General features: G+C 42.7%; 2 protein-coding genes across 5 annotated transcripts in view; one reads left to right on the top strand and one right to left on the bottom strand.

Moving 5' to 3' along the window:
* The window catches only part of LOC114945851 (UPF0669 protein C6orf120 homolog), a 120,089-nt gene that overhangs the window by 87,693 nt on the left and 4,434 nt on the right, over window positions 1–27,962 (bottom strand). The gene's annotated exons all lie outside the window — the stretch shown is intronic.
* The window catches only part of LOC114945841 (uncharacterized), a 148,313-nt gene that overhangs the window by 81,658 nt on the left and 38,693 nt on the right, over window positions 1–27,962 (top strand). For 3 of the 4 annotated variants that reach the window (XM_029322163.2, XM_085484101.1, XM_029322164.2), the window contains one exon: window positions 14,938–14,982. The exons of the other annotated variant lie outside the window; for it this stretch is intronic. In XM_029322163.2, the coding sequence (XP_029177996.1) occupies window positions 14,938–14,982 (45 nt within the window). The remainder of the gene's footprint in view (window positions 1–14,937; window positions 14,983–27,962) is intronic. 4 annotated transcript variants of the gene reach the window in all.

Consider the following 27,962-nt stretch of genomic DNA (forward strand, 5'->3'; position numbering starts at 1 on the left):
GTGTGTGTGGGCGCGTGTTTCAAGTATGTGTATATACACCTTGGCGCGCTTGCAGCTGCACTTAAGCGGGACATAATAGGCCTATCGCGAGCCACTTGTCTACTTCACCGTCAGAGCATCGCTCGCGGCCGCGAGGACCCGACGTTAATAGACGCGTTTGCGGAACTACGAAGTGACGAAGATGGTCCCGTAAATGAAGAGGCGATCGGCTCCGTAATTTGCCGACGCGTGTCTCATTTGAGTAATTGCCGTTCTCCAACTTTGGATAATGACACATCGGCCTCGATCGTGACGTATTTCCCGCGATAAACTATCTTTACGTTATTATATTATTATTAATTTTTACCTCTCTTACACCAGAGGCTGGTGTTTGAATGAATAATGAATTGACGGAAAAAAATTAAAAATTAAAAATAAATAAATGTCCGATCTTTTAAGTCGCTAAATAAACAAACGCGCATTCAGTCGCCATATGGCTCCCACGATTCGTTAAAGCCGATGCACGTGCATTAACGATATGCGTATACGCATGCGAATCCGTAAGCCGAAGAGCTACCCTTCGTAGGAGAGCACGAGACTTTTCCCTCTCGAAACACAATCGACCGGGTTCCGCCATCATGCGACTCGCCGGCTCGGTATTGAATTCTCGAGTAGAAGGAGAGATGCGCTCTCTGCGAGCGCATCTCTCGCGTGTGTACATATTATATATATATATGCACGTATGGGAGACACGCTGGTTGGTTGCATATATACACATATGTGGGATATACATACTCCCCGGAATCATACGTCGGGGGGGTTCTGCGAAGGGTTCGGCATGTACCGGGTGAGCAGATCGATAATATGGTCCACGTAACTAGGACGGCGGTCTCCGTCGTGCTCCGAATTTCTCTCTCTCTCTTCTCTCTCTCTCTCTCTCTCGTCTCTTTTTCTCTCACGTGGCGATATATTTGCGATTTTATTTTTTCCCACCCAGACCACAATATGTACGAAATAGCTATAAATTTTGTCATAGATAAGAATAGCCGGTCGGATTTATGGTTATTCTCTGTGTGCAGCGGACGGAATTACAATTGTTGCTCGATATTATGCAATGGAATAAATCACACGCTATTGTTTCGAGATAATTAGGGTTAAGATCTCGTATTCGTGAATTCTGACATATTTCTGCGCACCTTTTTTACATATGTTAATTTTCTCCAGCTGAAATACCTTTATCGTATCTACGTATGTATACTTGAGCATCAGGTTTCGTTCGATCGCGAGATTGCCGAGAAAAAGGCCCGCCGCACCAGGGTCAGACTTTCAATTAAAGCTCGAGTCAGGGTTTTAACGAGGCTTAAAAGAATCGACGCGCGAATGCAACGAGTACCACACGTGCTTATACACGCATCAGGTCGAAGACTTAAGCCGGATCGTCCATCCTCGGTTGTTCGAAGGGATGAACATGAGAGCTCGCTCAGGCTTCTGTTTTCACCGTGCTGATATTCAAACGTGACGTGCACCGGTCGATTTGCATATCTCGCGAAAATGAACGGAACGAAAGAGTGAGAGATTTCGCCGAACACGGCATAGGTATATATATATATACGAGGCTGTGTGATTCGATATATTGAAACGAGATTTTTGCGATAAAATATTTAAGTCCATCTCGCCGTCTCGTAATTATACCATGAATTCGTGTAATTATGTACATACATCGCGCGGATTTGGTTGCGCAGGATCACGAGCGAAAATTAACATTTTAATTTCGGCAATAGAGCCGAAAGAGAACCTTTTCGTGAGTGCGAGAGGGATGATTGATTGATGGAGGATGACGGAGGTACATCGAATTTATTTATAGCTCACTGTAACATTGCAAGTTTATCGATTTCAATGTTCACGGTTGCGACACTGATGCAGAGCTACAACACACGTGAGAAGACCCATTCGTCCGTTTCATTAGAGTCGACCTAATTAAACGCGGTCGGGCTAGAAAAATATGCGGTATATGGCGTGTATCCGCTACAGTAAATAGGTAATAATGCGAGAGAAGTCCTTTTCCAAGGAAAACCTTTTTACCTTCTTTCGCAAGAGTGTAATCGTGTTCTCTCTTTCTCTCTCTCTCTCTCTCTCTCTCTTTCTTTCGATTTTTCTTTTTGTCGATCTTTTCCCCGCGGGAGACACTACACTTACGATAGATATCTTTTCGCCGCGGTTGACAGAGCCAATTTTCCAGCTTCCAATAAATTAGTCGGTATACTTCGTATAGCTCCGCGTCTCGGAACGTCCAATTAGCCGGGGTCCGTCGTCGTCTCCTCTCGGAGAGAGTCGCCTGTAAAAAAAATATTTACATCCGCCGTTTTGCAGGATGTGCGTGACGCCTGGCCTCGCGTGACCCTATACAAAGTCGTCGAGACAGACGCACAAAGAAACGCAATTTTGCGCTGTATAATGTGTCACCGTAGAAAAAAACAGCAACGATTGCGATTATCGATTGCGCCAATCGATCGGTGCGCGTTACAACACATTTACATAAGAAAGTCATATAGCCGTAAGTGGCACATTTCTGAAAAAGATATTACTTGGACGGATTGTTACAATTATTGTAATATACTATATATATAAAACGGCGTGAATTTTTCCACGATGTATAATACTTATCTCCGGATGAGTCGGAACCGCATCGCGACCTTGGCCCGAAAGTTCGCCTCTCGTCGGTTATATTTATCCGCACGGTGATGCTGCGCGAGCAGCGTTTATATGGTGGATTCTCACTGTGTTGCGAGAGAGAAGCAAGCACATCGGGCGATATAAACCGATATGCGCCTGTTCGTGAAGAGCAACTTCCATTAATTTCAGGCGTCTCGTAACTTTCCGGCGTGTTCTCGCGAAGCGAGCAGAGGATCAGATATCAAGTCTCCTTATTAAGATAGATCTTAATGAATATTAATCGTACGAGAGAGTCATTCGCTCGCGCGACACTCGAGACACTCCGGCGAAGTAACGACGATCGCGATCCAGAGGTTTCACGACGATCTAAAGGACGAGGAGAAATGCCCCGAAGTGCGATCCTCGCAAATTGCGACGCGGCGGCTTCGCAAAAGCTACGATGCACCGGCTATATAACGGTGCCGTTCATTTCGCATCACGTGCGAACACGCGGGTTCGCAATTGAAGACGGTGATGGATTAGATACGGCGGCGGCCGCGATTTATTCTGACGCTAATACTTGCGCGGGAAAATCGCTCGCGCCCGGGAGATGCGAATTAATCAACGTAAATTGTGGGAAGACAAATGACATTCGCTTTTGCGGATGAAAGTCCTCGTAGGCGATGTGGAAGATGATCGAAAAGTTAGATTCCATAGTAGGTTTTTGTGCGGATTATCGCGAATCTAATTAACTTTCATCGCGATGAATTTTCTCGGTAAGACAAATCACGAAAAATGATTCTCCCGAATAATGCTTTTCAATAGATTCGTGAATCACATCAATTATTGCGCGATGATTTACGGTAAAATATATATCCCGCGGAAGATAATGACGGTGATGCCAGTGTCAATTCAGAAATAACTATATATCTTTCTGGCTAAAGACGAATCTCTCTTTCTCTCTCGTCATTCACGTGTCGACATGAACATTGAAAGAAGATTAGACAAACAAGATTTCGCGAAGCCCGACGCTTTCAACTGAACACGTGTTGCGGTTTGGCGTCGGATATTATTCCCGAAATTGCATTTATCGTAGAGCAGAATTTGTTCCTAGCGCAGGAGATCGCGTAAAATATATTGATTTGGAACTATACAAGTGGAATAGAAAGGATAATTTCTTGGTGGACACTCGATGATCTCCCCTTATACCGAGGATTAAAGAACACGTGCTAACGAACCATTTTTACCCCGCACACGTGCAATGCACGATAATCTCTTCTCCATTGTTGTACGCGCCTCGACGAGTACATTCATACAGGGGAGTCTAATAATAAAGTTTACCAGCTCGCCAGTCTTATCGATACAAGGGCGAGCGCATATGCTTTTGATCCGGGATGTCAATCACATGTCAGAATGTTGAATTAAAAAAAATTTTTTATCTCAATCTTAGTCATTATACGTTGCATTTTATTGAATTCTTCCGTAATTCCTGAATAAATTTTATTAAATCCGATTATTGAAAGTTTAGGTCTTTAAAAATCTAACAGCCATACAAAAAGTAGAACACATTCTTCTATAATAATAATTTCTATATTTCGCGATTTAATAATATATTTAACAATTACGATGTATTATTTACTCAATTATTCATGCGTCATAGAAATATTACTATAAATATCTTATATTTATCATACATAAATCTTACATTTTACAAAATAAGTAGAATAAGGATGACAGGTTGATATCCTAAAATGCTGTATAATAAATCTTATTCATGAGAAAAATCACATAGTTCATCATCTAATCATTCTACTCGATCGCCTCTGTAAATTGTTCAATCTTTGAAATTGAATTTTCAAAGAAGACCGCGTTTGATGTTAAATGTGGCTTGAGAATAATCCGGCGTTTTTACCAACATCAGCTTCTTTGTGCAAAAGCTGAAGTCCAATGTGGCGGAAACGGTGCATATTATCATCGCGCGGGCGTTCTTGAACGATGCTCTTCCCGAGAGCTTCATTGTAGATGGAAGATATATCTTGCGCGCGGTTGCAGTCCGCGGCGGTGTTTCGGACGTTCTTCGTTAACTTTCATTTAAATTCATTATTACCATATTTAAACACATACTATACACACTCATTCCCGTGCAAACACTATTATCTTGTTTGACGGAGCTACGCGGCAATTTTCCTCCTTGGCAGAACTCTACGAATCTTTGAACTCTGAGAAGGAAATACATCTTTCGAAGCTTATCATTTTATTCGTATATAATATTATAAAGATTTGCATAAATTCTTGCTTCAAGAAAATTTAAATAAAATCAAATCTGAATAATTCGATATAAAAGAATAGGGGAAATCGTATTGTTGGGGAACAAATTTATTCAACGCGAGTAAAAGCGTGAAAAATTTCGAGCGGGTTAAAGGAATTCTCTCACTCGCGATGTGATAAAAAAACGTCGAAAATCCGCGACGGCGGACAATGACATTCCTGGTACGATTTAATTAGAAATCACAATATACGTGCGCTCGCATCGCCGGATGAGAAGAGCGAGCGAGCGTTTCGGCACGCATCCGCTCTCGCACGCGCCCGTGTACACACGCGTCACGTTCACGGTCGCACACGCTGGTATTCGGACCTGCACGCATCTCGATCAGTGGCCGGCCGACCATCCTGCCCGAAAGACGTCTCGAAAGACCCTCGCGAGACGCCCCACGAAAATCGATCGGCGGGAGCTCTTCCCTCCACATCCGCCGGATGCCGAGGAACCGGTCAACCGCTTTTGGTGCTCGTTTCGCGTGGATTATCATCTAGTTCGGTACTTCTCAGACAGTGTTTCAAACAAAAATCTTTTGCGATCTCTATACGGTGAGATTTAAGGACTGAGGAAAAAAGAGCCTTGCACATCTGTACTAATTGGTTTTTTTTTTTTTTTTTTTCATCACATGGTGATATTTAATTTAACCTACTTATTTGGAATTCAGCTTCAATTTTTAAAGATATTACATAATATGTTTGTAATTTTTTATTGACAAAAAGAAAATAGAAAATTATAATTTGATACTATTCTAAATTTGTATACAATGCCACAAATTAAAAAAAAATTACTGTGACTAAATTTTACTGGGAAATACCAATCTAGGTGATTCCTCGATCTCATCTTTCTCTAACGAGACGATTCGCAGTCAGGAATCGCGGAATTCAGACTCGTCGGGCACAAGTACCATTTATCAATTGGCAGTTTTTGACGTGTGTACGATAAATCTGGAGAACGTGACTTATTTGCGAAGGATCGGAAAGTGTTTTCGGAAGCGAAAGTGGAGAGTCATAAAATGCGGATGAACGTAGGTGCATTCTCGTTTCACGGCTTCAAGAAGGTGAGAATGGACATGGTATATTTTTCGTGTAACCGGGTCGTCCTTTCCCAAATCCCGATTTTCCTCGCTACTCGCTGAAGGATTCGTCGAGATTCGTTTTATCCTGGCATCGGGCCAGTATCGTCGCCAGCTTCGATATCGCGACGAGTATTCATTCTTCGCTCTCCTTCGCTCTTCTTCTTCGGCACAGCTGAACGGCATAACGGCAGGAAAAAGATTCCGACGACGGTTTCTAATTTGAAACTGGTTACGTCGCATGAAGCGGCGATTCTTCTATTTTTATCCGCGCTTGCTAGAAAATAAATTGCCTGTATTTTATGACCAAAGGCGACATACCTAGACGGAGAATTATAATGTTCCCGGACGAGATATCGCGGGATGAAAAATCACTGAGAAAAATTGCGGTGAAAAATACTCGGCTCTTACTTTCTGTTCTCTCTCTCTCTCTTCCCTCATTTCCTTTGTTTTTTTTAAATTAAAATATATCTAGTTTTCCTTAATATATACATTCAATTTTGAGACTATAATAAATTCAACCGTAATTGATCCATATAATGTATGTGGCACATTTTATATCACAAAAAGTTATATTTCAAAAAGATTTAAAAACGCGTTATTCAAAGAAACGCATTGTTCGCGAAAACAATCCCATTTTAATAGGTTTTGCCGATAGGAAAATACGAGAAGGAAAATTAAAATGCGCTCGAAAAACAGTCGCTATGGCCGGAGATAAAGTCACACATCGTGCGTGACGTACGACTCGTTTCATTTTTTCCGTGTATCGTTCACGTATAGCGGATTATATACCTGACGCCGCGATATTGGATTACCGGTGGGGGATTGGCGAGATAAAGAGAGAAGAAAGAGGGAAGAAAGAGCGAGAGAGAAGGCAGCACACAATGCCTCGCGCTTTTAATTTAATATACGTGTCGGAGAGTCTTCGGCGGAATCCAGACGCATCAGTACCGAGTCGACCTTCCTCCGATGGCGAAGTGAGTCCGGTTCTTCTCCTCCTCGTATATGCTCGCGATAGAAAGGAGGCATCGCGAGGAGACCACACACGCATCCTCAACCCGCGTTGTCGCGCGCGCTGAGAAAAGCCGAAGGGTCTCCGGTCAGTCCTCTAATTAAAATCCTCTCGTGGCGACCGGCCTCCTCTAAGGTTTTGTTCTCATTCATTGAGTGCTGCGATCGCCGTCGTAAGTCAAACTGTGTGACTTTTCTTTTTTTTTTATTAATTTGCTTGTTGCGTTTTTCGAACGCGAAGTTTAAAAGAAATCGCGCGGGAAATTCGGGGTGAAGCAGAATTTCGCGATGTGACTTTTAATCTCCATCGTGCTGCTTTCTTGTCGACGATGAGCGGAGATTTCGCTCGTTTGTTATAATCGCGGTTTTTTCTAACTCGTGCGGCTCGCGATCGCGCTGATATACGCAGTGTATAACGAAATATATCATATCGGTTTCTCGATTTATAATCGTGCCGTGTTTTACCGCGTCGGGAAGGTTCCGAGAGGAGATTAATCGCTCGCGCGAGAAATTGCTTCGCCGCGCGAGAAATTGCTCCGACCGAATGAAATTCGCGTTCGATATATGGCGAGCTGTGTCCTTTTCCACGCCGAGTATCCTTTCTTGTGGCTGGCTTTGAACGTTGATATCATAAATCAACATCCGCTCTATCTAACACGTGACACGGTCGCAGAGACCAGGCATCGGGTGTCAAAAGGGAGAGCATTCTTGTCCGGCGGATATGTCAGCCTGCTCTGTGATGCCGGTCTCTCTACAAGACATTTTGGTAAATATCTCTATATGACTTTTTCTAATATCGTTGATACGGTCGCTTGAAAGATCTGTTAACACCCACGACTGCTTGTTGCGAGTAACTCGGATATTTTTTAAGTATAATTAAATGCTATCCGTGGTAAAACCAGATTTCGCGCGTGTTTATTTAAATTTTTTTCCATTAGTATTTGATACGCGGATTACATTTCCCCCGTTTCCTCGCGCGCATATAATTCCCGCAAAATGTCTCTCGTCCCGATAATTAAATGAATACGTCACGTTTCGCTATGTATTTATCATGAATATTTGTTACATGGCGTTATAGCTAAGCGCTTTAATTAACTGTCACTTACAGAAAGAAAAAAAATTATGTTAAATATCATTTCTTGTCGAAACGTATTTCCATTCGAGAAACAGAATTATTATTAAAAGAAAGTCGCGTATTCCTTCTGGTAAAAACAATTTTTTTGCTCCTCTTGTAAAATCAGAGAGTCTTTCTACATCTTGTAAAAACTCCATTATCGGTTCCTCTTCTTCGTCGAAATAATCGGTTTAATTCACGAAAAAGTGAGAGAGACACAGTCGTTTAACAAAGGGCACGCATCCGAGAATACGTGTGTCGCCCTCATTGTCCGCCGTCCGGAGGTTCTAGGTAATTGATGTTAACGTTTAATGAAATTCCGCGAACGAAAGAAAAGCACAAGGAGCCGTATTGAACTTACGAACGCGGGCTCGTTGCCTACCGGCCTTACGCTCAACCGGTTACACTGGTTTCGCGAGAAAAGAAGCTAAAAGGAGCATTACGGATAGAGCCCTGCACTCGGCACTCGGGTGGGAGATGCGTAAAAAGGGAACGCATTCGATAGCAGCTGGTTAAATTCACGAACATGCGTTACGTCATGTACCTATAGCCGATCGGTAATATTGAAAAAATGGTTAATATCGTGGACCTTTTCGTCTCGAAAGCTGCAGATTAATATTGTTATTCGATGACAAATTCTTCGCATTTCTCGCAAATTCTTTTGACATTTCTCCGCGATTCTCTCTGGAAATATCGTTTTCATTTCATGCAAAATTACTTTATTGCATTCAATATGATATAATAGCAATCTACTAACTGGTCATAATTAATCCTCGAAAGTATAAATTGGTTTAAAGCAATATGATTTTACGCTTCACTAAAATGTTACGGCTTGATTTAACGTTAAATATTATAGCAGGCGAAATACGCGCACGTGCGAAATAAATTTACATTTTATTCGATACGCTTTACATTTTCTTGTCATTATAACAATATTAACATAGGAGAAAGGCAATTAAACGAAAAATGGGAGTGAGAGATAGAAGCATGCATGTATCATGCATCTCCATATTTTTTTCGATATTTTGTACTTGACATTTCGCACTTTAAAAATCTGTACATATGTTTTCGCAAAGGGTATGTACTAACATTTCGGCGCATGGACACCGTTATGATATTTCCAATATATCGAAGGTTCGAAAATTTTTCAAAACGTGTACGTCGCAATATCGCTCTCGAAAAAAAATATTTTTAACAATGCCCCTCGACCTTTTACCCTCGACGGTGATCTCCCTTGTGTCAAAAATATTCCGTGAAACGTACAGTTGTGCGAATGTACGCATTTCGCGGATGAAATTATTAGATCCGTGTCAGTCGACCAAACGCAGGGTGAGAGGCCTCCCAAGAGAGACCTAGACGAGGTCAATTTCATTAGCTGACGAATATTGCCAAAGTCCACGCATTTATTTAGCGCCACTCGAAGATACACAATGTCTCAAGATAGAAGATTGTAAAAATGCTAATTACATGATATAAAATATAATATAGGTAAAATAATATTTATTAATGTATAGGTATTACTTATCTCAATCTCGCAAACAAATCTCGAGCAATAATATATCCGATAACGCGAATAACGAATGTATCGGTACTCTCGTAAATTTAAACATCCTCATTGTCGTCTCGAGGTCAACAGCGCCCACGAATTTTGCCTAAGTTGCGACGAGGTCGCGCGACATCCGGGGTCGGGATCGTTTCTCTCTCATCCGTTTACGGCATCGACCTGAACCGAGAGAGCAGCAGCCCCGTTTTCAGCGGCGGAAAGAGGAACGCCCGCGTTTTCTCGCCGCGTTCGCTTGCTCCTCCGCCGAGAGTATTTTCGTTTCTGGCACGTCGCTGAGGCCTACATCGCGCGACACACCGTATGCATGGGCCTCGCTTTTGGCTCGCGCATTTTGCACACGTTATGTAACCTTCGTCGCCCTTAGTCGCGTGTACGACCATGCTCGTTAGGTGGTTTCTGCGATCGTTTCTAGAGACCGCGCCTTGCGGACGCGGAAATCGCAAATACGGCGATATTATACGCGCGCGTGTTTTTCTCGCCCGGTGTGCTAAATTTCGCGTTGACGTTGCTTGCTCGCCGATATAATTCCCGATGAGATGAGTGCTCGCGATCTCGCTAGGCGTGGTACGAATCTTCAAGCACCGAACATTGTGCGATAAAATATACTATATTATCCGATAATAATAAAATGTCAGATTAAACCCATAATTTCGTTCGATCAATGGCCAACCTTCGAAAAGAATCCGATAGTGAAAGTCGAAACTCTAGTTTTGCTGCTGAGAACAAATTTTATTATTACGAGGAGTGATGCATTTTAAGTTATACTTTATCGCACAAACATCAATAATTCAAAGCTCGTTCGTACTTGTCTAAATATCCTCACTTCTCATCTTCTTTTCTTTATGTTGATTTGGTCTGATGTGTCTGCGAAATCGTTTCTAAAGATGACGCGCCAGCCGATGTTGTGGTTGCCGGTGGACGATCGAGTGAATTTTTATTACTGGTGTACTACGTTCTTAAACTGGGCCGTGGCTTACTAGAGAAACTGGTAATGTGTCTATCGGAAAAAAGATAATTCCTTATATATGGCGAGAGTTGATGTGGAGATATACTTTTTAACGATTAACGATAAAAATAATCGGTGTCATTCGTGACCACATGATTATTTTCTCTCTAATATTTACACGAGAATTTACTTTATAAAATATCTCTCTCTCTCTTCGTTAAAATTAATTTTATTTGTTACCTTTCGATTAAGAAAGAAATATTCTGAAAAAACTAATATAAATTATTAATAAATCGTGCGTAGAGGGATTCTCTGTGACACTTGTTACATTTCTCGGCTTTAGTTAAATATCATTGCGATCGGGACCAGGCAATTATTAAACCGGCAAACTGTGTGCTCGGCCGTGTGTTTCTATTTTAATTTGGAGACACGAGGGAGGGGGAAAGGAGGGGAGTTAGCGGTTTTATCGGTCGACGAAAGGAAAACGCACACGTAATCTCGCGACTTACCGCAAATAAACGCGGCCGAATTCGCGCTGCGTCGACGAAGAGAAGATTGCGTAAGCGTGTGGTAGGCACGCATCGGAATGCGTATGCATAAGTGCGTGCATTTTCGCGCGTGCGATTGCTCGTTTCACGCGAACTTGAAAACTTACGCGATGAAAACCGAGTTGCGTAATGCGGAGCGCGCGCGACCGGCATCGATCAGCTGATCGAGAGGGAGAGAGAGAATTGTTTCGCGAGACGCCAATTTGTGCAGTGCCGCGCAATTAATCGACCCTTGATATAAAGCGGGTCACACCGTTATGGTAATCCACGCTGACGCGACTATCACGGCGACATTAATTGACATTGCGTGAATAAATATATATATATGTACATATATATATACGCATTCTCGAGGGCTCGATCGATCGAGTATTGCCACCGCGGGCGAAAAGTGGGTCGATCTTTGGACACGCGCGTGCACACGTTTGCGAATAATCGAGGGTGCGTTAATTCTTTTTTCCGATAGCGCATTCAAGATCGCAGTTGAGATTCGATTACCACTAACGATGGAGCTAAACATATATAAAGCTGTGTTGTGTACCGTGTAAACCAATTGACGTGAGTGATAAAACGAGATTAAATTTGCGAGATATAAAAATAGTAATTAGATTTTGCCAAGCGTGTTAGAGCAAGTTTGACGATTTTTCGCACGTTCTTTTCTTGCCAAAAAAAAATTTAATAGCTCGTGTAACGACAAAAATTTCTCACACGATACATATCTCGCACGCTACAAAACATATTAACAACGCGCTGCGCATTCCTACGATCCGCAGTTCGCGCACTGTATTTCACGGTGCATTAGAAAGTGGCGGTTCAAAACGAGCAGAGTAAACGCGTGTATATGCATCTATATATATACATACGTTCGTTTCCGACGCGTGCACGAGGCACGTCGTCGTGTCGGTTCCTCTCGTTAGCCGAGAGACGCGTAAACGCGCGTCGGCGCAATTATCGTTAACGCGATTGCGCAACGCTATGCGCTTTTTTCACGTTCGCGAGTCATACTTGGTTAATATTTCTTCTCGGCGAACCGCGGCGAAATTCCACAATTCAGTCCGCATGAGTTGTATGTCGAGATCCCGTTTGCAAAAATCGACCACGATTAATCAACGGCGGAAGATGATCCACTTTATCTTACACCGGAACGTTTAATTATTCTCGGATCACCGGTGCAATCAGGGTTCTCTCCCATTAGATAAAAAAAAGAAAAAAGCGATTTATTGCGCGTATCTTTCCGGAAACGTGGCGGACAATTTGATTTGTAATTTACGGCTTGTCGCGGCAGAGAACGAGGATAATCGTTAAGGCGTTATATTGATAATAGACAGCTTGATAGTGAGTTTATCGTGGGGCCGACGCTTTTACGTCTCTCTCTCGGCGGTTTAGTGCGATACGTTTTCTTACACGCGCCGGTTGTTCGCACGTTTAACGGCTTGCGTTATCGATCTTCCGATATATATTCGCAAACCTCCATAGACGGTAATCGCCACGGTTATTCCTGCCTTCCTGACTGATTGTTGAAGTATAATGAAGTTCCTGGTCAAGTATTACGACTTCCTGAACATCAGGTTCTCCACGGTGAGATCTTAAAGCACGACGTTTTATTATTGCGACGAGCGTTCAGAATGCGAGTGAGTTTTAAACGTCCCGGGAGAGACGAGTGTTTAAGATTAAATCGGTCGAAAGATAACTGTGCTTGATTTTTTTTCACGAAACGCGTTTTGCTCGAACGTCCCGGAAATGTAATTCTTTCCGATTTTTGATCTCTCGGGGTTTTATTATGAGAGAAAAATGGAGAATATATATGTACACACTTTTGCCTTGGATCTAAAGTACGGGGATTGACAGTCTGGGCATTTATCGATAATTGCACGCGAGCGAATGTATTTTTCTTATCGCGTCCGATAATGGACCGCTCATGAAATCCGACGACCTTTCAGATATCGCGCATGAAAGAATGGCATTATGCGGATTCCGCGGTTCATCGCAGCAGCCGCGAGAACGATACGTTGCAAATGTGTTATCGTGTCATTTGTCACACCTTATTTTCTTTCTCTTTTCTCAGCGCGCTTGCCACGATAATTGGATTTCTCTGAATGTTTAGGCGCGCGCGGTATCGCTAAAAAAATTCGGCAATCTTTTCCCTCCAACGTTATCGGAATCTCGGAATCCCCTCGTGATACATGACAATGTTTCTCCTCTTCGAGGAGAAACATTTGTGATCTGTCACTCTTCAAGGATATACGCCCGAGGTAAAGAACCGCGAGTATTCGATGTGTCTGAACTTTGGACGGATGAGAGTAAATATAAAAAAATGAGTATCAAAATTTTATTCATTTTTATTATATTATATGTATTAAATATCGACATCTTTCTGCATTTATCTGCATATTTGCATATTATCGTTCGTGTCATCGTGGACATAATACATGGAAATGACTCTATATGTATGCATATTATCGACTTGACATCGATGACTCACACGAGGAACCGCAAACCGATAAGACACCAAGATTTTTCACTGATGTCGTATGACGCTCCGTCGTTGAGCAAGAAATGCATCCGGAAAGTTTATTAGTCGGCGATATTATCGGTGTCAGTAGCGCGATTTAATGCCGCTGTTTGCTGACGTTTCCGCGTGTAACGTTGTTGCGTCATACGACACTGTTGTCGCATTCGCGAATTGCTAAAATTGCAACGAGACGACTCATCGGGTGGCCGATGAGTCGGACGGGTTTTCTCTATCGATTTCGCAAGTCGAATCGATATGTATTTTTCGACGAATTCCGCAGAAAGTGTTCTTGAAAGTTTCGCCCGGCATCGTTCCGGTTTGACCCATCGTTTTCACCAACATAAACATTTTTAGTGGACGCCGGAGTTTTATCGCCAATTAAAAGTGGAAGTGGCTCGCATATATTTCATTAATACGCTCTATAGTACGCCTTCTTTACACACAATTTGTTTTCGAGATAAAATGTAGCACACGCGTTAAGAATAATAACAGAGTTTGATGGCTATCTGGATATATTAATGTCTTGGCACAACATTTGGTGAAAGTAACGCGTGTGTTTAAAGCGTAATAAAGATGCGTTTATCATTAGCGCTTCGAATTTACCTAATTAATTGCTTAAAAAAGAATGTCATTCGAAGAGGGAGAGAGGAGAAAGTGTCCCTTGCGAGTGCATTACGTTCGCATAATCGAGGAGAGTTTTTATTGTTCCCTAGAGGAGCAGATAAATATCGATCACTTTTTTCTTTTTTTTTTTTGTTTCACCCGGTATTGGTACCGCGAAATTGGCGAAGTGAGGTGACTTAATACCCCGTAACAGGATGACAAAGAGCAACGGATGATCACAAAAGCCCAATAGACTTTATCAGCGCGTCGCAGAGTGCACCGACATGTTGATGCAATTTGTCAGTCGTTGCACTTTATTGGCGTCTTTATTGGCCCGTTAGAATCACTCGACCGATGCTCCCTGTCGCAAAAGCGATCTTAAGACGCGTGCACTTACCTGCACATGAAACTTACACGTGTCAATCTATAGATATAGAAACGCGAATGAGAAACTCTGTTCAATAATGGAACTTTCCGTTTTCTTCTCCGCTGCTTTCATTTCAATTTTAATGCCACTTGAAAGATAAATTCAATTTCTTATAGAATAAAATGCATGCATGCATAATAAAAAAATTAATGTAATGAAATTCTAATCCTTCTTTATTCTTTATTCTTACAGGTGAGTAGGCGGTCCAAAGAACACGCGACACAAGAGAAGGGAAGGGTGAGTTAATTTAAGTTGTTGTTAGAAATCTCGTAGTGTTTGACCGAGAGTTCGCGGAGAAATTCGCGACTGACAGCCGCAAAATCGTGTTCACACCCACGCGGCGAAACTATATACATAGTCGATCGAAACAAACGTTGACAGATCCGTTCGATTAGCATGCAAGTCGCATGCGTATGTGTTACGTCCAACAGGAAGGAACCATTTAATAACGCGGTAGAGGCCAACTCGCATCCGTCATGTATCGAATATCGCGGATAATTTTGCGATGAATTCTATTATTTGAGCTCGACGTGGTCGGGGACCGGACGAGACCAGATGTAATGTTGTTAGCGGAGTTTAAATTATGCACGAGGAGAAACCGATTGTCGATACCGATGCACGTACACCGTACACGTACATAACTTGATGAACCATGCAAATCTCGTTGTGTTATCGAAGGTTATTGCGAGAGAAATCGCGCTGGTCCCAAAGTGCGTCCGCGCGTGCGCTTTTACTAATAAGCATCCTTTGAATGTTCCGGCTCCTTGGAGATCGCTGTCGCAGGGTTATACATCTTGCGTTGGAGAGCAAAGGAACGGATTTGAAATTAGTAATATCTCTCTTTGTCCTTTTCACTCTTCTCTCCCGGGAAAATAACGAGTTTTACTTTCGCGCTCTGTGATTCGTTTCCTTTGCATACATTGATTTTCTCAATGTTCAACGACCGTAAAACTTTTCTTCTTATTATGCGGCGACGAAGTTAAATTTGCTGAAGTAATCCAACTTCAATTTTCAATACAAATAAAATTATAGAAATTCAATAGTAAGAAATTGTGGTCGAGAAACGCAGCGATATGACATTATCGCATCTGAATAAAATATATATACAAAAAAAAGAATTATATATGTATATAAATTCATGAAACTATCTACAATGTTAAATTGCGCGAGATAGAAATGAGGGCGGGGAATGCTCGACCGAGAAACGCGATCCCCGCTGGGTGCTGGGTTGGATGCATTAAAATTTATCAAGCGAAAGTGCAAAAAACCGTGTCCTTAGGGCGTGTTCGATATCAAAAGGCTCGCCTCTATCAATTATGTAAGCAAGTGGGTCAGAAAAATCCACGGTTAATTTTGTCGGGCGGACACTGCACGTGTTTCAATTAATCGAGTTCCTCGAAAATCAGCAAACTGTAACAATTAATCGAGTTCCTTGAAAATCAGCAAACTGTAGCAACCGATATCGATCGCATAGAGATTCGAGTTCCCAGTCGGACGGGATTTCCGCGAAAGTCTCCGGTGTGCAAAACATGTTGAATCGTGATGGATTTTCCCGGTACGAGAGGCAAGATGAAATGTTGATCTTCCGACCGCGCTTTCGAGTATCTCGAAATTTTGCAAGGGCGCGCCATTCGACAAGTCCGTAAATATGCTTCGAGCTGGGCCGGGTGTTTGTTCAGTTGCTCTTAAAACGTCGAGATAGCGGCCGCGGCGGCGTCTCATTAAAACCATCTCGCCGGTGGTGTCTCATTAGAGGCCGCGACGATGACTCACCAATACTCGCTCGCTTACTTTCTTCATTCTCTAATTGTCGCGACCGTTCAACGACGGCGCATGCGCGAGCAAATTTCTTCAATTACGCGGGTAATCGTGCGTGTCGTTAATTTCGTTGAAGTACAACGCGCGCCACTTTCACAGATCTAGGCGAGATGACACGATTCGATAGAACGAGGAGCGATAAATATGAAAAGTACACGTGTCTGTTCTTCTTAAAAGAACATTAGAGATCATTAAAGCTTTTTGTCCCACATATTTTAGAAATGAATCGAGCACGCGAGGCGCTGCGTCAAATATTTTGATAACGTATGTAATCAGCAATCGATTAGTATATGAGATGCGAATGAGAGGATGCGAGAATATCAGTGCTCCCCATTGTCGCGATGTTATCTTAACATCGTTAATTAACGAGAGTTAATGGCTCCGTGATCCGGGGCGCTCTACACCTGGAGTATGGAAACAGATCGTCGGGAATAATTTCGCAATTTTGGTAATCTCGCGAATGCAAATTAATTACTAGGCCAGTCCGGCTTCCAAACTGAAAGGTGGTGTTATAATCATTCCTGTCTTGTGGAACTCGGGAGATGCAAATAAACAAACAGAAGCCGACAATTAATGGAGATAAATTTTGTTGGACGTGAATATTTTGAATATATTGTACTTTTTTTTTATTAATATAGATTATTTCGCTCGACGTTTCGAAACGGATGAACTGTCAGAAACTAATAATATTTCGCCAATCAATCAAAAATAAAAATGGAGCCCGGGAATACATACATACATATATATATATATATATGAAATACTATTCAATACGTGAAAAAAATTATTTCCAATTTTATTCCGGATTTGATTGTCCCTTCCTAGTTTTTGTTGCGATTTTTCCTCACGTTCGCGCTCGTCAACGACTTAACGAGATCGTGGTGCGTTTCGCAACTAAGCTGCATACTGAATAGGAGGAGAGACCATGCGCTCGCTGTCCGCTCGTATATATATAAATCCTCCGATTGCGAATTCACGTTGATTAGACGTATGTACGCGTCCAATGTGATTATGCAGCCTTGACGCTTAATGGAATTTATAGGCCTGACGACGATGCGCGCGATGCACCGGTTCCACGTGTCCCGCTCGTTTATTGTCACGATATTCTATGGCTTCTCGATTATTTTCCACACACGTTTCCACACGAGAGAAAGAAGAGGGAGCAAGTTCGCGCCGCGACGAATCCAAGGTCGATGACGAATCGCATTTTCTTGCCTCGTTGATTTTTGCGACATGCATAATGTAGCGCGTGTTTTCCGCGCGAATCGCTGAAACGGAAAGAATAAAAAAAGGGAGGGAAAAAAAAAAGAAGAAATTCACCATTTATTCCGAGAGCGAGCGAGATAAACCCTCGACACGGGGTTAACGGCTTAAGAGTGGTCGTTGTTGATAACAAGGCCGTTGTGTCGGAACGTATCGACGATGAATCATGGACAGCTTTCGCACATAATAGGACGAAGTCCGCGAATCTCGTTGGATTACCACCGCGATATATACATGTGTGTATGACACGCTGGTGATGGTGAACGTGGGCGTAGTGCAACGATTGGCAAATCTGATACGCGTAGGTGTGTGTGCGCACGCGCACGCGGATGCAAAATTAATCGTTCGCAAATGAAAACGGCTCGGCTGATTACAATGGTATCATCGAATTAAGGGGTTAGGCCACTGTAGAGCGCCCAAAAAAGGCCTATTTTTGATAATTTTTTACTATAAAACAAAAACAGTGATAGAAAATCCTTTTTAAGTACTTAATCTTACATACTTCGAAATATATAAAAAAAATTTTTTTGCATTTTTTTTTACAAAATGGCGGTGACAGAGCTCTGCAACGATGACCACTCGTTTCGGACAGTGCCTTACGGGCGACCTACTAGCTGCTCCAATTTTTGCTGTAGAACAAAAAACCAAATTTTTTTTAATTCTTTATATCATTAGCTAGCGAACTACGTACGGAAATTAAAAAATAATTGTTTTTGTAAAAATGACACAAGTTTGAAGAAAAAGTTTCATTTTTTGACGAAAAATTTTGCACAAAATTGTTTGTAAAAAAAAAAGTTTACAACGGAACGTAAAATCCGTACGTAGTTCGCTGACAAATGTATCTTAGAAGCTACAGTTTAAATTTGAAGCGGAGCTTCGTGTATTTCGACAGCACGTCCGTGTGTTCGCCCATCTTTATATTCAGCACGTGTGGATGGCATTCGTGATTTAACCCCTGAATTAAAGGAAAATGAAATAAAAGAATTATTTTTTTACTTCTCTCTCCTCTGGCGTATGATGAAGTTCTTTATCGCGATGTTAATTAACATTTATCTTCCAAGCTAACTTTTAATTGAACTTACACAAAGCTGTTGGAACACGTTGATGAGAAAGAGAGAGAACCCCTGAGAATCGACGCGATACTCGGCTATCAGCTGCGTGTTTGTATGTAATATATATATATATATATATATATATATATATATATATCTGTATGTGTGTTTGCGTGTGTAAGCAGAATAATCGCAATAACCGTAGCGATATCGAAGCCGCAGGGAGATAGACGCGTCTCTAGAATGTTTCTCCTCTGGTGGTCTCTCGTGCGGCTCGTCTCGTTTTGAGAACCTTCGCAAATCCCTCTCGAGCGGTCGCTAAACATATTTACTTACATGTTTAAACTCACTCGATGCGTATCCATATATACATTCGTAGGCAGCTGCAAGTTCGTCACACTTTGACGTTTTTCCACCGCGAGAGCTTTTTCGCAGACGAGACCTTCGACTGCGCAACTTTTTCCACGACCAGCAAAAAGTGCCTGAGTACATTTCTCGCCTGTACATGTGCGCACGTAAAATGACGCATACACGCACATCAGGCAATGATGATAGTGTGCGACGTGTGGAATTAATAATAATATAATAATCAGACAAATAAGACACGGCGGAGAGGTTTTCTCGCTAAGTAGGTAGAAAATCATCATCGTCGGTCTTGCGTGTGTTTCGGAATTGCTCGATTTCTTCTCGTCATTCATTCGCGATGATCAATCATCTTCACGCAAGATTGTCACCGTCGTTATCATCGCCGGAGCGAAATTCGGTATCTGAAAATTTGTTCAGCATTTCCGACGAATTCAGAATTAAGCTTTTCAAGGGTAAAACGCGGCTATTTTTATTACGTCGCGCGCTTAATTGTGGGCACGGATTCGTGACAAGGATTGACTTTGTTGTGGTCGATATATACAGACTGCGAGAGACGCTTTGATGAACAGCCTTTATGACCAGCAAGGTGTTAAATCCTTTCCGGGAACGGTCGGCGGCGTTTATAAACCTGGGGAAGAGAAGGCATTTTGCGCCAAGATGAGGGCAAGCGCGCGTTAACCGTACATTGTCATCGATTCATTCATAAAAGCGTGCTTCCTCGAGGCACCCACGCCTCTCTCTCTCTCTCTGTCTCACCTCGTTGCCGTGGCAACGCGCGTTATTTTCATTCATTCATATGTCGCGTCTTACGCACGCCGGAGATTCCTTACGCGCGTGAGTCATCGGCGGCGTGACAGGTAGCAGTCAGTCAGTCGTTCATTGATCGTCATCGCGATCGCACGCGAACACTTTCGCCGCGAGATGATTGTGTAACGCTTCGGGAGAAAGAGAGAGATATCATTCGGATGCTGAGCCTGGACGCGATAAGGAGGAATGAAGTTCCACGAATGGCAGGAGCGCGCCGAGACTTGGCTAGGAGTAGGAAAGGCGCGAGAGAGATATTTTCAGGCGAGTATATACGCATATATAATACATACGTATATATACCGGAATTGTCGCTCGAATGTAGGACGGCGCGAAATTAACGCGCGGCAGCCCCTGTCTCCTTTGATAACGAAAAGTTATGCGAAAGGTATAGGAAAAGTTTCAAACTTCCTCTCTCTCTTTCTCTCTCTCTCTCTTTCTTTGGGGTATCTTGGGAATACTCTCATCTTACTGCGCGGAGATAATTTTAAAGTAATGGCGACGGATGGACGGAGTGATGGGACAGCCAGGGAAACTGACTGTGAATTTCGCGAGATTGAAAAGGGGAGAAGAGAGAGGATGAAATCGTGTTTAAATCAAAGCGCGACAAAGTGTAACGCCGACACGACGTACGCTTTCGCAGAAGGGAATTAAAATTCCGATACATTCAGGTATAGACTCTTAATACGCGACCTGCATTAACTCATAATATGAGTCATTTCCCTCGCTGACTGGATAGAATCTAACGCACAATTACGCCCCGAGAGCGGACTATTCATGTTCTTAGTAATCAGCTCGCGGTATATATCTGCGGGTTTCTTTTTTTCCACGTATTTTAATGACGTCCGAGCCCGGGTCCTTGTCTCTTTTCGCTCGCCGCAGTGTGTCCGGCTATGATTGCATGTACTTAACTCACGGGGAACCGATTAAAGGCAAACGGCCGAGTACTTTTCCTCCTAACGATTCATGTCTCGGCGATTTCGACGCGTATTTATTCGCGACAACTTTTTTCCACGTTACAACTTTTATTAGTCTTTCTTTTTTTAACTCCATTCTGATGTCCATTATGAGAAATGTCTTCTTTCATTTATAGTCTCAAGATATCATCTCTTGAGATACTCGGTAGTTTCTGTTGTTTTAGTCGTAATTTAAGTCGTTTAAAAAGGAAACGCAGAAGCATTTATCAGTCTGCTCACGAACTTTGATAAAACGCTCGCGGTTTTTCCACGTTTTTTAATTATAATCAACGACCAACAGAGGAATGCAGAATCGTGAGGCTAACGCAGATTATTAATAAGCAGGAAGGAACGCGAGAACGTTGATGAACAATCTGCATTTTTACTCATTCACGTTTTGCGACTTCGTTGAAAGAATATTTTAAAGTAATCTGTTTTTTTTTCTAATAGCGTACATATGATTGCGCGAAAAATGCAATGTGAGAATGAGTAATATTACATAAATAATCATTAGAAATATTAGATGAATAATCATTAGGAACGCACCAGGTGCAAATAATAGTAACATTTCCGTTTTTGTGAAAAAAAAAAATATATTTTTTTTATTATTTCTTCCATAACAATTCAGATAATTATTCGACCAAAGTTATCGCTCGCAATACCTACTTCATGCTTGATCCGGCAATAATACAAAAAGCGTAGATTGTAGATCGTTCTTGCGTTCGCCTTTCGTTATACGATCTTTCTTTCGAGCAGTGCGTCGAAAAATCGTTAAAGGAGCTGCCGGTTAGCTATCCTTAGCGAGGTTACAACAGACAGCTCGAACGTGAGGCCGTTCCAGGCCACGTTTTCTACACTAGGAATGAATGCAACACGGAATAGAGGAAGGGAAGAAAAGGGGGCCGACACAGAACAAACCCGCGAGCGGCAATAATGACGAAATTCCAGCCATTACCTCTGTTTTACACGAATCCGTGTGCGGAAGGAAAAAGCGCGCCTGCCATATCGGATGTATCTCGCCCGTGGAAAATTGGCGAAAAATTTCGTCCGCGAGGGACAATACGCGCAATTTTCCATTTTTTGTCGATATACTTTTTCCGACGATGACGGAGGAAAAATATTTCCGCGTCACTCCTTTCCCCGCAGAATTGCCGCAACACTTCCGAGCCGAGTGGAAAATTGGCACTTTTGCGACGAGTAACGCAAGTGACACTTTCCTCCGGGAGATATATATTACGGCGAGAGCGAGAGCTTATTTTACGACTCGAAAACCGAAGAGACGAGAGAACGCGTCTCTTACGTTTTTATATAAATCTATATAAAAGTGCATTATATGAAGAGAGCGCGAGTGAGAAAAATATTTCATAGAGATATGGAATATGAGATGCGCCGCGCTGGGGCATCGACAATGTAATACAGCGTATGATATTGTTTTCCTTGCTCCTGCACAAGTGCATACTCTGCGCACGTCCTTCAACTATACTACATTTACAGTGTAATCTCGATTTTTACGAACCTCCGACACGGCACGTTTGCCCGTTTACCATCGCGATTATTATGGAATACGATGTGCGCGCCTGCTATTATACTAAACAAAACACATGCGGAGATATCGAGAAAGGGAATATTACCGTTCTCAGGAATATACCTCTCTCTCCCATCTGTCTCTTTCTTTTCCGCGAAATTACCAAGATCCCGTGAACCAAGCACTACTCAATATCTCGAGTATCCTCCGAGCGAATCGAGAGGATTCCAACTCGCGACTGAACTTGGTATCAATTTTCGGTTGGTTACATTGTTCCCGAAGTGTTTCGATGCGCAAGTAAATAGACAACGATAGATGTATGTCCGCCCTGCCATAATGCATGATAATGCGATGCGCCAGAAAGGAGCAATGCATGAAGATATAAATAAACCAGGAGAGAAAGCGGCTCCTTTCCTTCTTTTGAACGCAGCTGAAATCGTCGGAAAGCGAATAGAATGCGCCTGTTCTCTTTTTTTTCCTTCTAATCGGTGAGCGTGCTTGACGATATCTCGACGGAGAGATGAAAATGATATGCACGAATCATCATTTAGCGGATGAATGCGTTCGTTTTATGCTTGATATGACGGATTTGAATATACACAGATTTGCCTTCCGAGATTCTCTGTCGAATTGTTTCTCTTTTAACGATTAGCATGGAAAAATGCGCAGCTATATACTTTTCACGTTTAAAAAAATATGAAGAAAATGGATTCTCTTCACACATAAAACGACGAATAATTTTTGCGGAAAGGCGTAAGTGTTCGTCGAGCGAATATATATTATCATTTTCATTATGCGTTACGGTTCGAGGGAGAGATAACCCCGAGAGACGTCTCAGGGATTTCCTGTTGATGCTTGATTGTCGTCGATTATGATAACGACGGGATTCCTCGAGGGATTCGATTATCCGAATGCCGGAAAGAAACAGAAACGAAATAAATACGGAAACGGAGACACAAGCAAGTCAGGGAATATACGCTTGTACCTACATACCTGATGTAGTCGACACAAGAGAGATTTTGTCTTTGAGCGAACACGCACCGGATAATCGTTATTGAGTCAGCACGACTATGTCCCTCTCGTTTTCGTGACGCGGTATAATCGGCGATGAATCAGACGAGACTTTTTTCTTTTTTTTTCTTTGTATGCTACTACTCTAGGAGTCGCGATTCCTGCTGCGTGCCTCTTCACACATTTGCATTGGCGTCTGTCTCCGGCGAATTAATTATTTAACGCGTGAGTTGGGTTCGTCTCGACGTGGAATTTATTCCGCGAAGCGAAGTTTGTTGGAACTTTTTTTTTAGAGTGTTACCTGGAATTTTACTTTCTATACTTACATTTCGGAAATAGATTGCTTGAGACACGAAAGATACATACATATATGATACTAAATCTGAAGATAAATCGTTGACATTAATCAAAGACTCGTAATGCGATCTCATCGAGATAAGGAAAATCGCGATTAGAAGTTCGCAAAAGGCAAACTCGTGTAAATTTCTGATAAAATGAATCACCGGGGACCGGTAGCCGGTTGCGTCGATAATCGCGCAGGTGAAGTCACGCTGCCGAGACTTTATCTAGTCTCCGTTTACAAGTTTCGCTTCTCGACGACGATGTCTAGATCGATAGCGTTCGCAAAATAACCGTTCGGTTTAGGGGCCCCTTTCGGGTAAAATCGGGTCAGACAGCTGTCACGTACGCTTCAGCTATCACTTCCTCCTCTCGTTTCTTCTTTCCAACGGCACAACAAAGGCCCCGCGATCACGTGTACACGTTGAACACCCACGCGAGCGCACACCCTCGTAAATGCACCGTTCGCGCCGACTTCTCCATTGTCCACTTACGGTTTTAAAGTCTCCTCCTGTCGGATGGAGGAGGAGATGGACTGACACGGCAGGAAAGGGGTGCGGAAGGTACCGGGAGGAAATCGTATAGTGACACATGAGTCTGGTGCCCAATGTCTGGAGGGAAGGCGGAGGATTATGCTTCTGCGAATTTATTATGCGATTACGGCGAACGATCTCGCAAAGCAACGATGCCGCAGGACTTTAGACGGGCCCCGTTATAAACCGTTGTCATTACGTGACCGGACAAGCGTAGAGGACAATCGTCGCCGTTATTATTCGCCTCGACGTGTATCGTCTGCACGTATATTCCGCGTTTTTTTTACCAAAATAATTACGTGATGTTGACGCTTAATTTGAATTTTATTCTTGCACTTATATAAAATGTTAATGAGAATATCTTTATTATACTGGTATACATGTGTAATTATTCAACAGAAATTATGCAGAGAAATATAATTGTCGGTCAGGCAGTATCAAACAGCTGATGCTAAGTTTAACTTGGCTAAATGTGGAAAATATAAAAAGAATTTACAAAATAAACGAAAAAATATATGTGAAAGTTTATACAAAATTAAACAAAATGAATGAATAAAATATAAATGTCAAAAAAGAAAAAAATTAATCAATAAGGATATAAATTATGCACAAAGCACCGCGATGTGATAACCGAGAGGTAAAACTGCGTTGCTTCTCTCTCTCTCTCTCAAGTAGCGAGAATTTACGAACTGCCTTCATTATCAATGAATGTCTAATTGGGAGTCCCGAAAGACGCTAACTCAAGTGTCAATCACCTGGCTCTTGACCTCGGGGGTTAAAGGCCGAGGCAACACACGAGACTCGCGCGTAAACTGGCAGTCAAGGAATATAAACGGAGCACGAAACCGAGATAAGAATCGCGAGACACGCGGTCGGCCGAAAAACTTTTACTCACCTGCTGCTGCGGCAGCGACACGTAACAAAGATCCGTCCTCACGCGATCAGGAAGTTTGCGGTTTTCATTTCGTGCGACCGTCCCGGAGGCTCTTGGACGTAGATATTACTTTGACAAGTTGATTCTGACCACAGGCGGTACGATTACGATTTAGCTTACGTTATAAAGTGGCTCGGGTTTCTCGCATTATGTTTCACATCCAGAGCTTCTTCCTTCCAACATGTTATTTCTTATTGAAACATTTTCATAAATATTTTATTTTTGTTAGATTTGATCAATTTAATTACAAGTATTATTAATTAAATTTATTCTAATTTATTCCACGAGAGTGTCTCGTTTTACGTTTTTGAAGAATTCAGCTCGCGAGTTTTTTTTACGACCGTTTCCCGTCGACGCTATAAACTGCGGACGGAAGTGAGTCGCCGCGCAAATCCGCAATTTCCACTCGTCACTTCGCAGGGAGTAACGGCAGATAAGAGTGAAAGTAAAGCAAACGGCTTTTTGCTCGCGATGCAACGCAACTCGGACGATTTATATATTTTACTCTCTGTATACGCGCGGCGAGATAGTTAACGGCGGAGCACAAAGAGAGGATATGCCCTTTCTTGATAATTGTAAATCACGCGAAGAGGGCACGCGATATACATGTACACACACACATACAGGAAAATTGTTTGCGCAATCGTCGATGATATCGATGCGCTTATTTATTTACCTGCGTTTCGCTGGAATCGGATAATTTACGACTCCTCAATTTATAATGTTTACATCGCGCCTGATAGCCCGGTCTTTATTTTGACGTGTTAAGCGCCGCCGTCTGTTGTCCCAAGTGTGGAGTCCTCTTCGCATTGTATCACGACCGAGACGTGATTTATTATTCCCGCTCGTTACCATTTTACGAGAACTACACCGAAATGACACCGCAGCCTTTTCCCACACACACAATATACAATTCCTTCCTGAAAAAAGGTCTCATTATCCCGGCAGTTACACCCTTTCCTATTCATCGATTCAATTTTCTCTCGCGCACACATTTGCATACGCACACGAGACACGTACACGACGCACACACTTGAGACACGCGCAGCAGCTGTTCACATATGCGTGGTCCACGGACACACGCGTGTGCGTGCGTCTCGACGGTCGGCGATTGGCGACAGTCGGCCGGTGGGGATAAGGAAAAGGCATGCGGGTGGGGACGGCCACAATTCCCGCACACGGGGTATCGTGTGTTGTGAGTGAGTGAAAACCAGTCAGTCAGTCAGTCACTCAGTCAAGCGGCAGGTCAGTCAAGTACGCCGCTGGTAGAATCGTCGTTCTCGCCGCCAGTTCTCGCCCTTCTTTTTCGAGAGGGTAGAAAAATCAAGGGAACACGAAGTCATCTCGAATGGGCTCAGATCTTACTCGCGAATCTAGAAACCCCACTGCCGTTAATTACACTGCCCTTCGCGCACTGCCGGACCGATTTCGTGTCTGTTAATTGTTAATCGTTCTTTCCTCGCATACGTTAAAATATTATATATATATATATATATATATATATATATATATATATTATATATTATAGTCTTTAGTAAAGTTCCCGTTCCGCGATCGACGCGAATAAACGTGCTCGCGAGATCTGTGTGTTCCAATGAATGTCGACTCCCGTATCAGTAGTGTGGTGATCGATAGTCGCAGTAGTATATCTCGCGTGACAAGTGAGAAAAACAGCAGCCGCGAGGATGCCGAGTCAGACTACCACGATTCTCCTCAAGTGCTCCATGGTGGATGTGCCCGCGCTCAACCACGTGAAGCTCAAATCCCTCTACGGAGTAAGTACGTTTGTGTGTGGGTGGGTGGCATATGTATGCAGTCGGTAGACAGCCCAGGGGATGTAACGGGACGTCACGACGACGACGTCCCTTGGTCGATCTCGTGAGAAAGATGCTGCCAAATTGCATCTCTCATATATGGAAATCACCCTTTTGTTATTGAATCGTAGAAAGGAGCGCTCGTAAACAGACATTCGTCGTGTAAGTTTTCTTTCATTTTGAAAAAAAAACAAGTCGATCGAGAGATTTTTCATTAGTTCCCAATTCGTTGGGAGGCTAATGAGAAAACACGTTTGACGATTAGTTTCACGAGAGAAAGAGAAAGAGAGGGATATTTTATTCTAATTCTAATGACTGTACCCGGACGTTATTGTCTGCGCGTTAAAACGCAGTTCCGCTGACCGACTTCTTTTGTCTGTGTCGACTAAAAGTCATCGATATCGATACCTCGTCGAAACGTAAACATCGAAGCATCTCTCGCGACCTCTGTTCGGTTTACTTGGATTTTTATTCACTCGTTGCTCACATGATTCTAAATTTCTAAATACAAATTTACAAACGATCCAGTTTACACACATTCGAGAACCTATAGGTACCTCTTATTCTCGAAAACTCGCGCAAAACTTCCCAGAAACGACGGCGGTATATTTCATTTTTCCGCGAACGAGCACGCGTGCGCATCGTCACGAGACGACCGGACGGAGGGTCAGTCGGAGAATAAAAAAAAAAAGAAAAAAAATGCACGCACGTCTGCAGCGACCCCGAGGGATCTCGACTGAAAGGGTTGAATAACAGGGAAGGTCCGCCGCGTCTGGAGATGCTTGCGCCTCATTAACGTTAA

This window comes from Nylanderia fulva, unplaced genomic scaffold, assembly GCF_048542155.1.
Source record: "Nylanderia fulva isolate GAGA-0341 unplaced genomic scaffold, ASM4854215v1 Scaffold29, whole genome shotgun sequence".
Taxonomy (NCBI): Eukaryota; Metazoa; Arthropoda; class Insecta; order Hymenoptera; family Formicidae; genus Nylanderia; species Nylanderia fulva.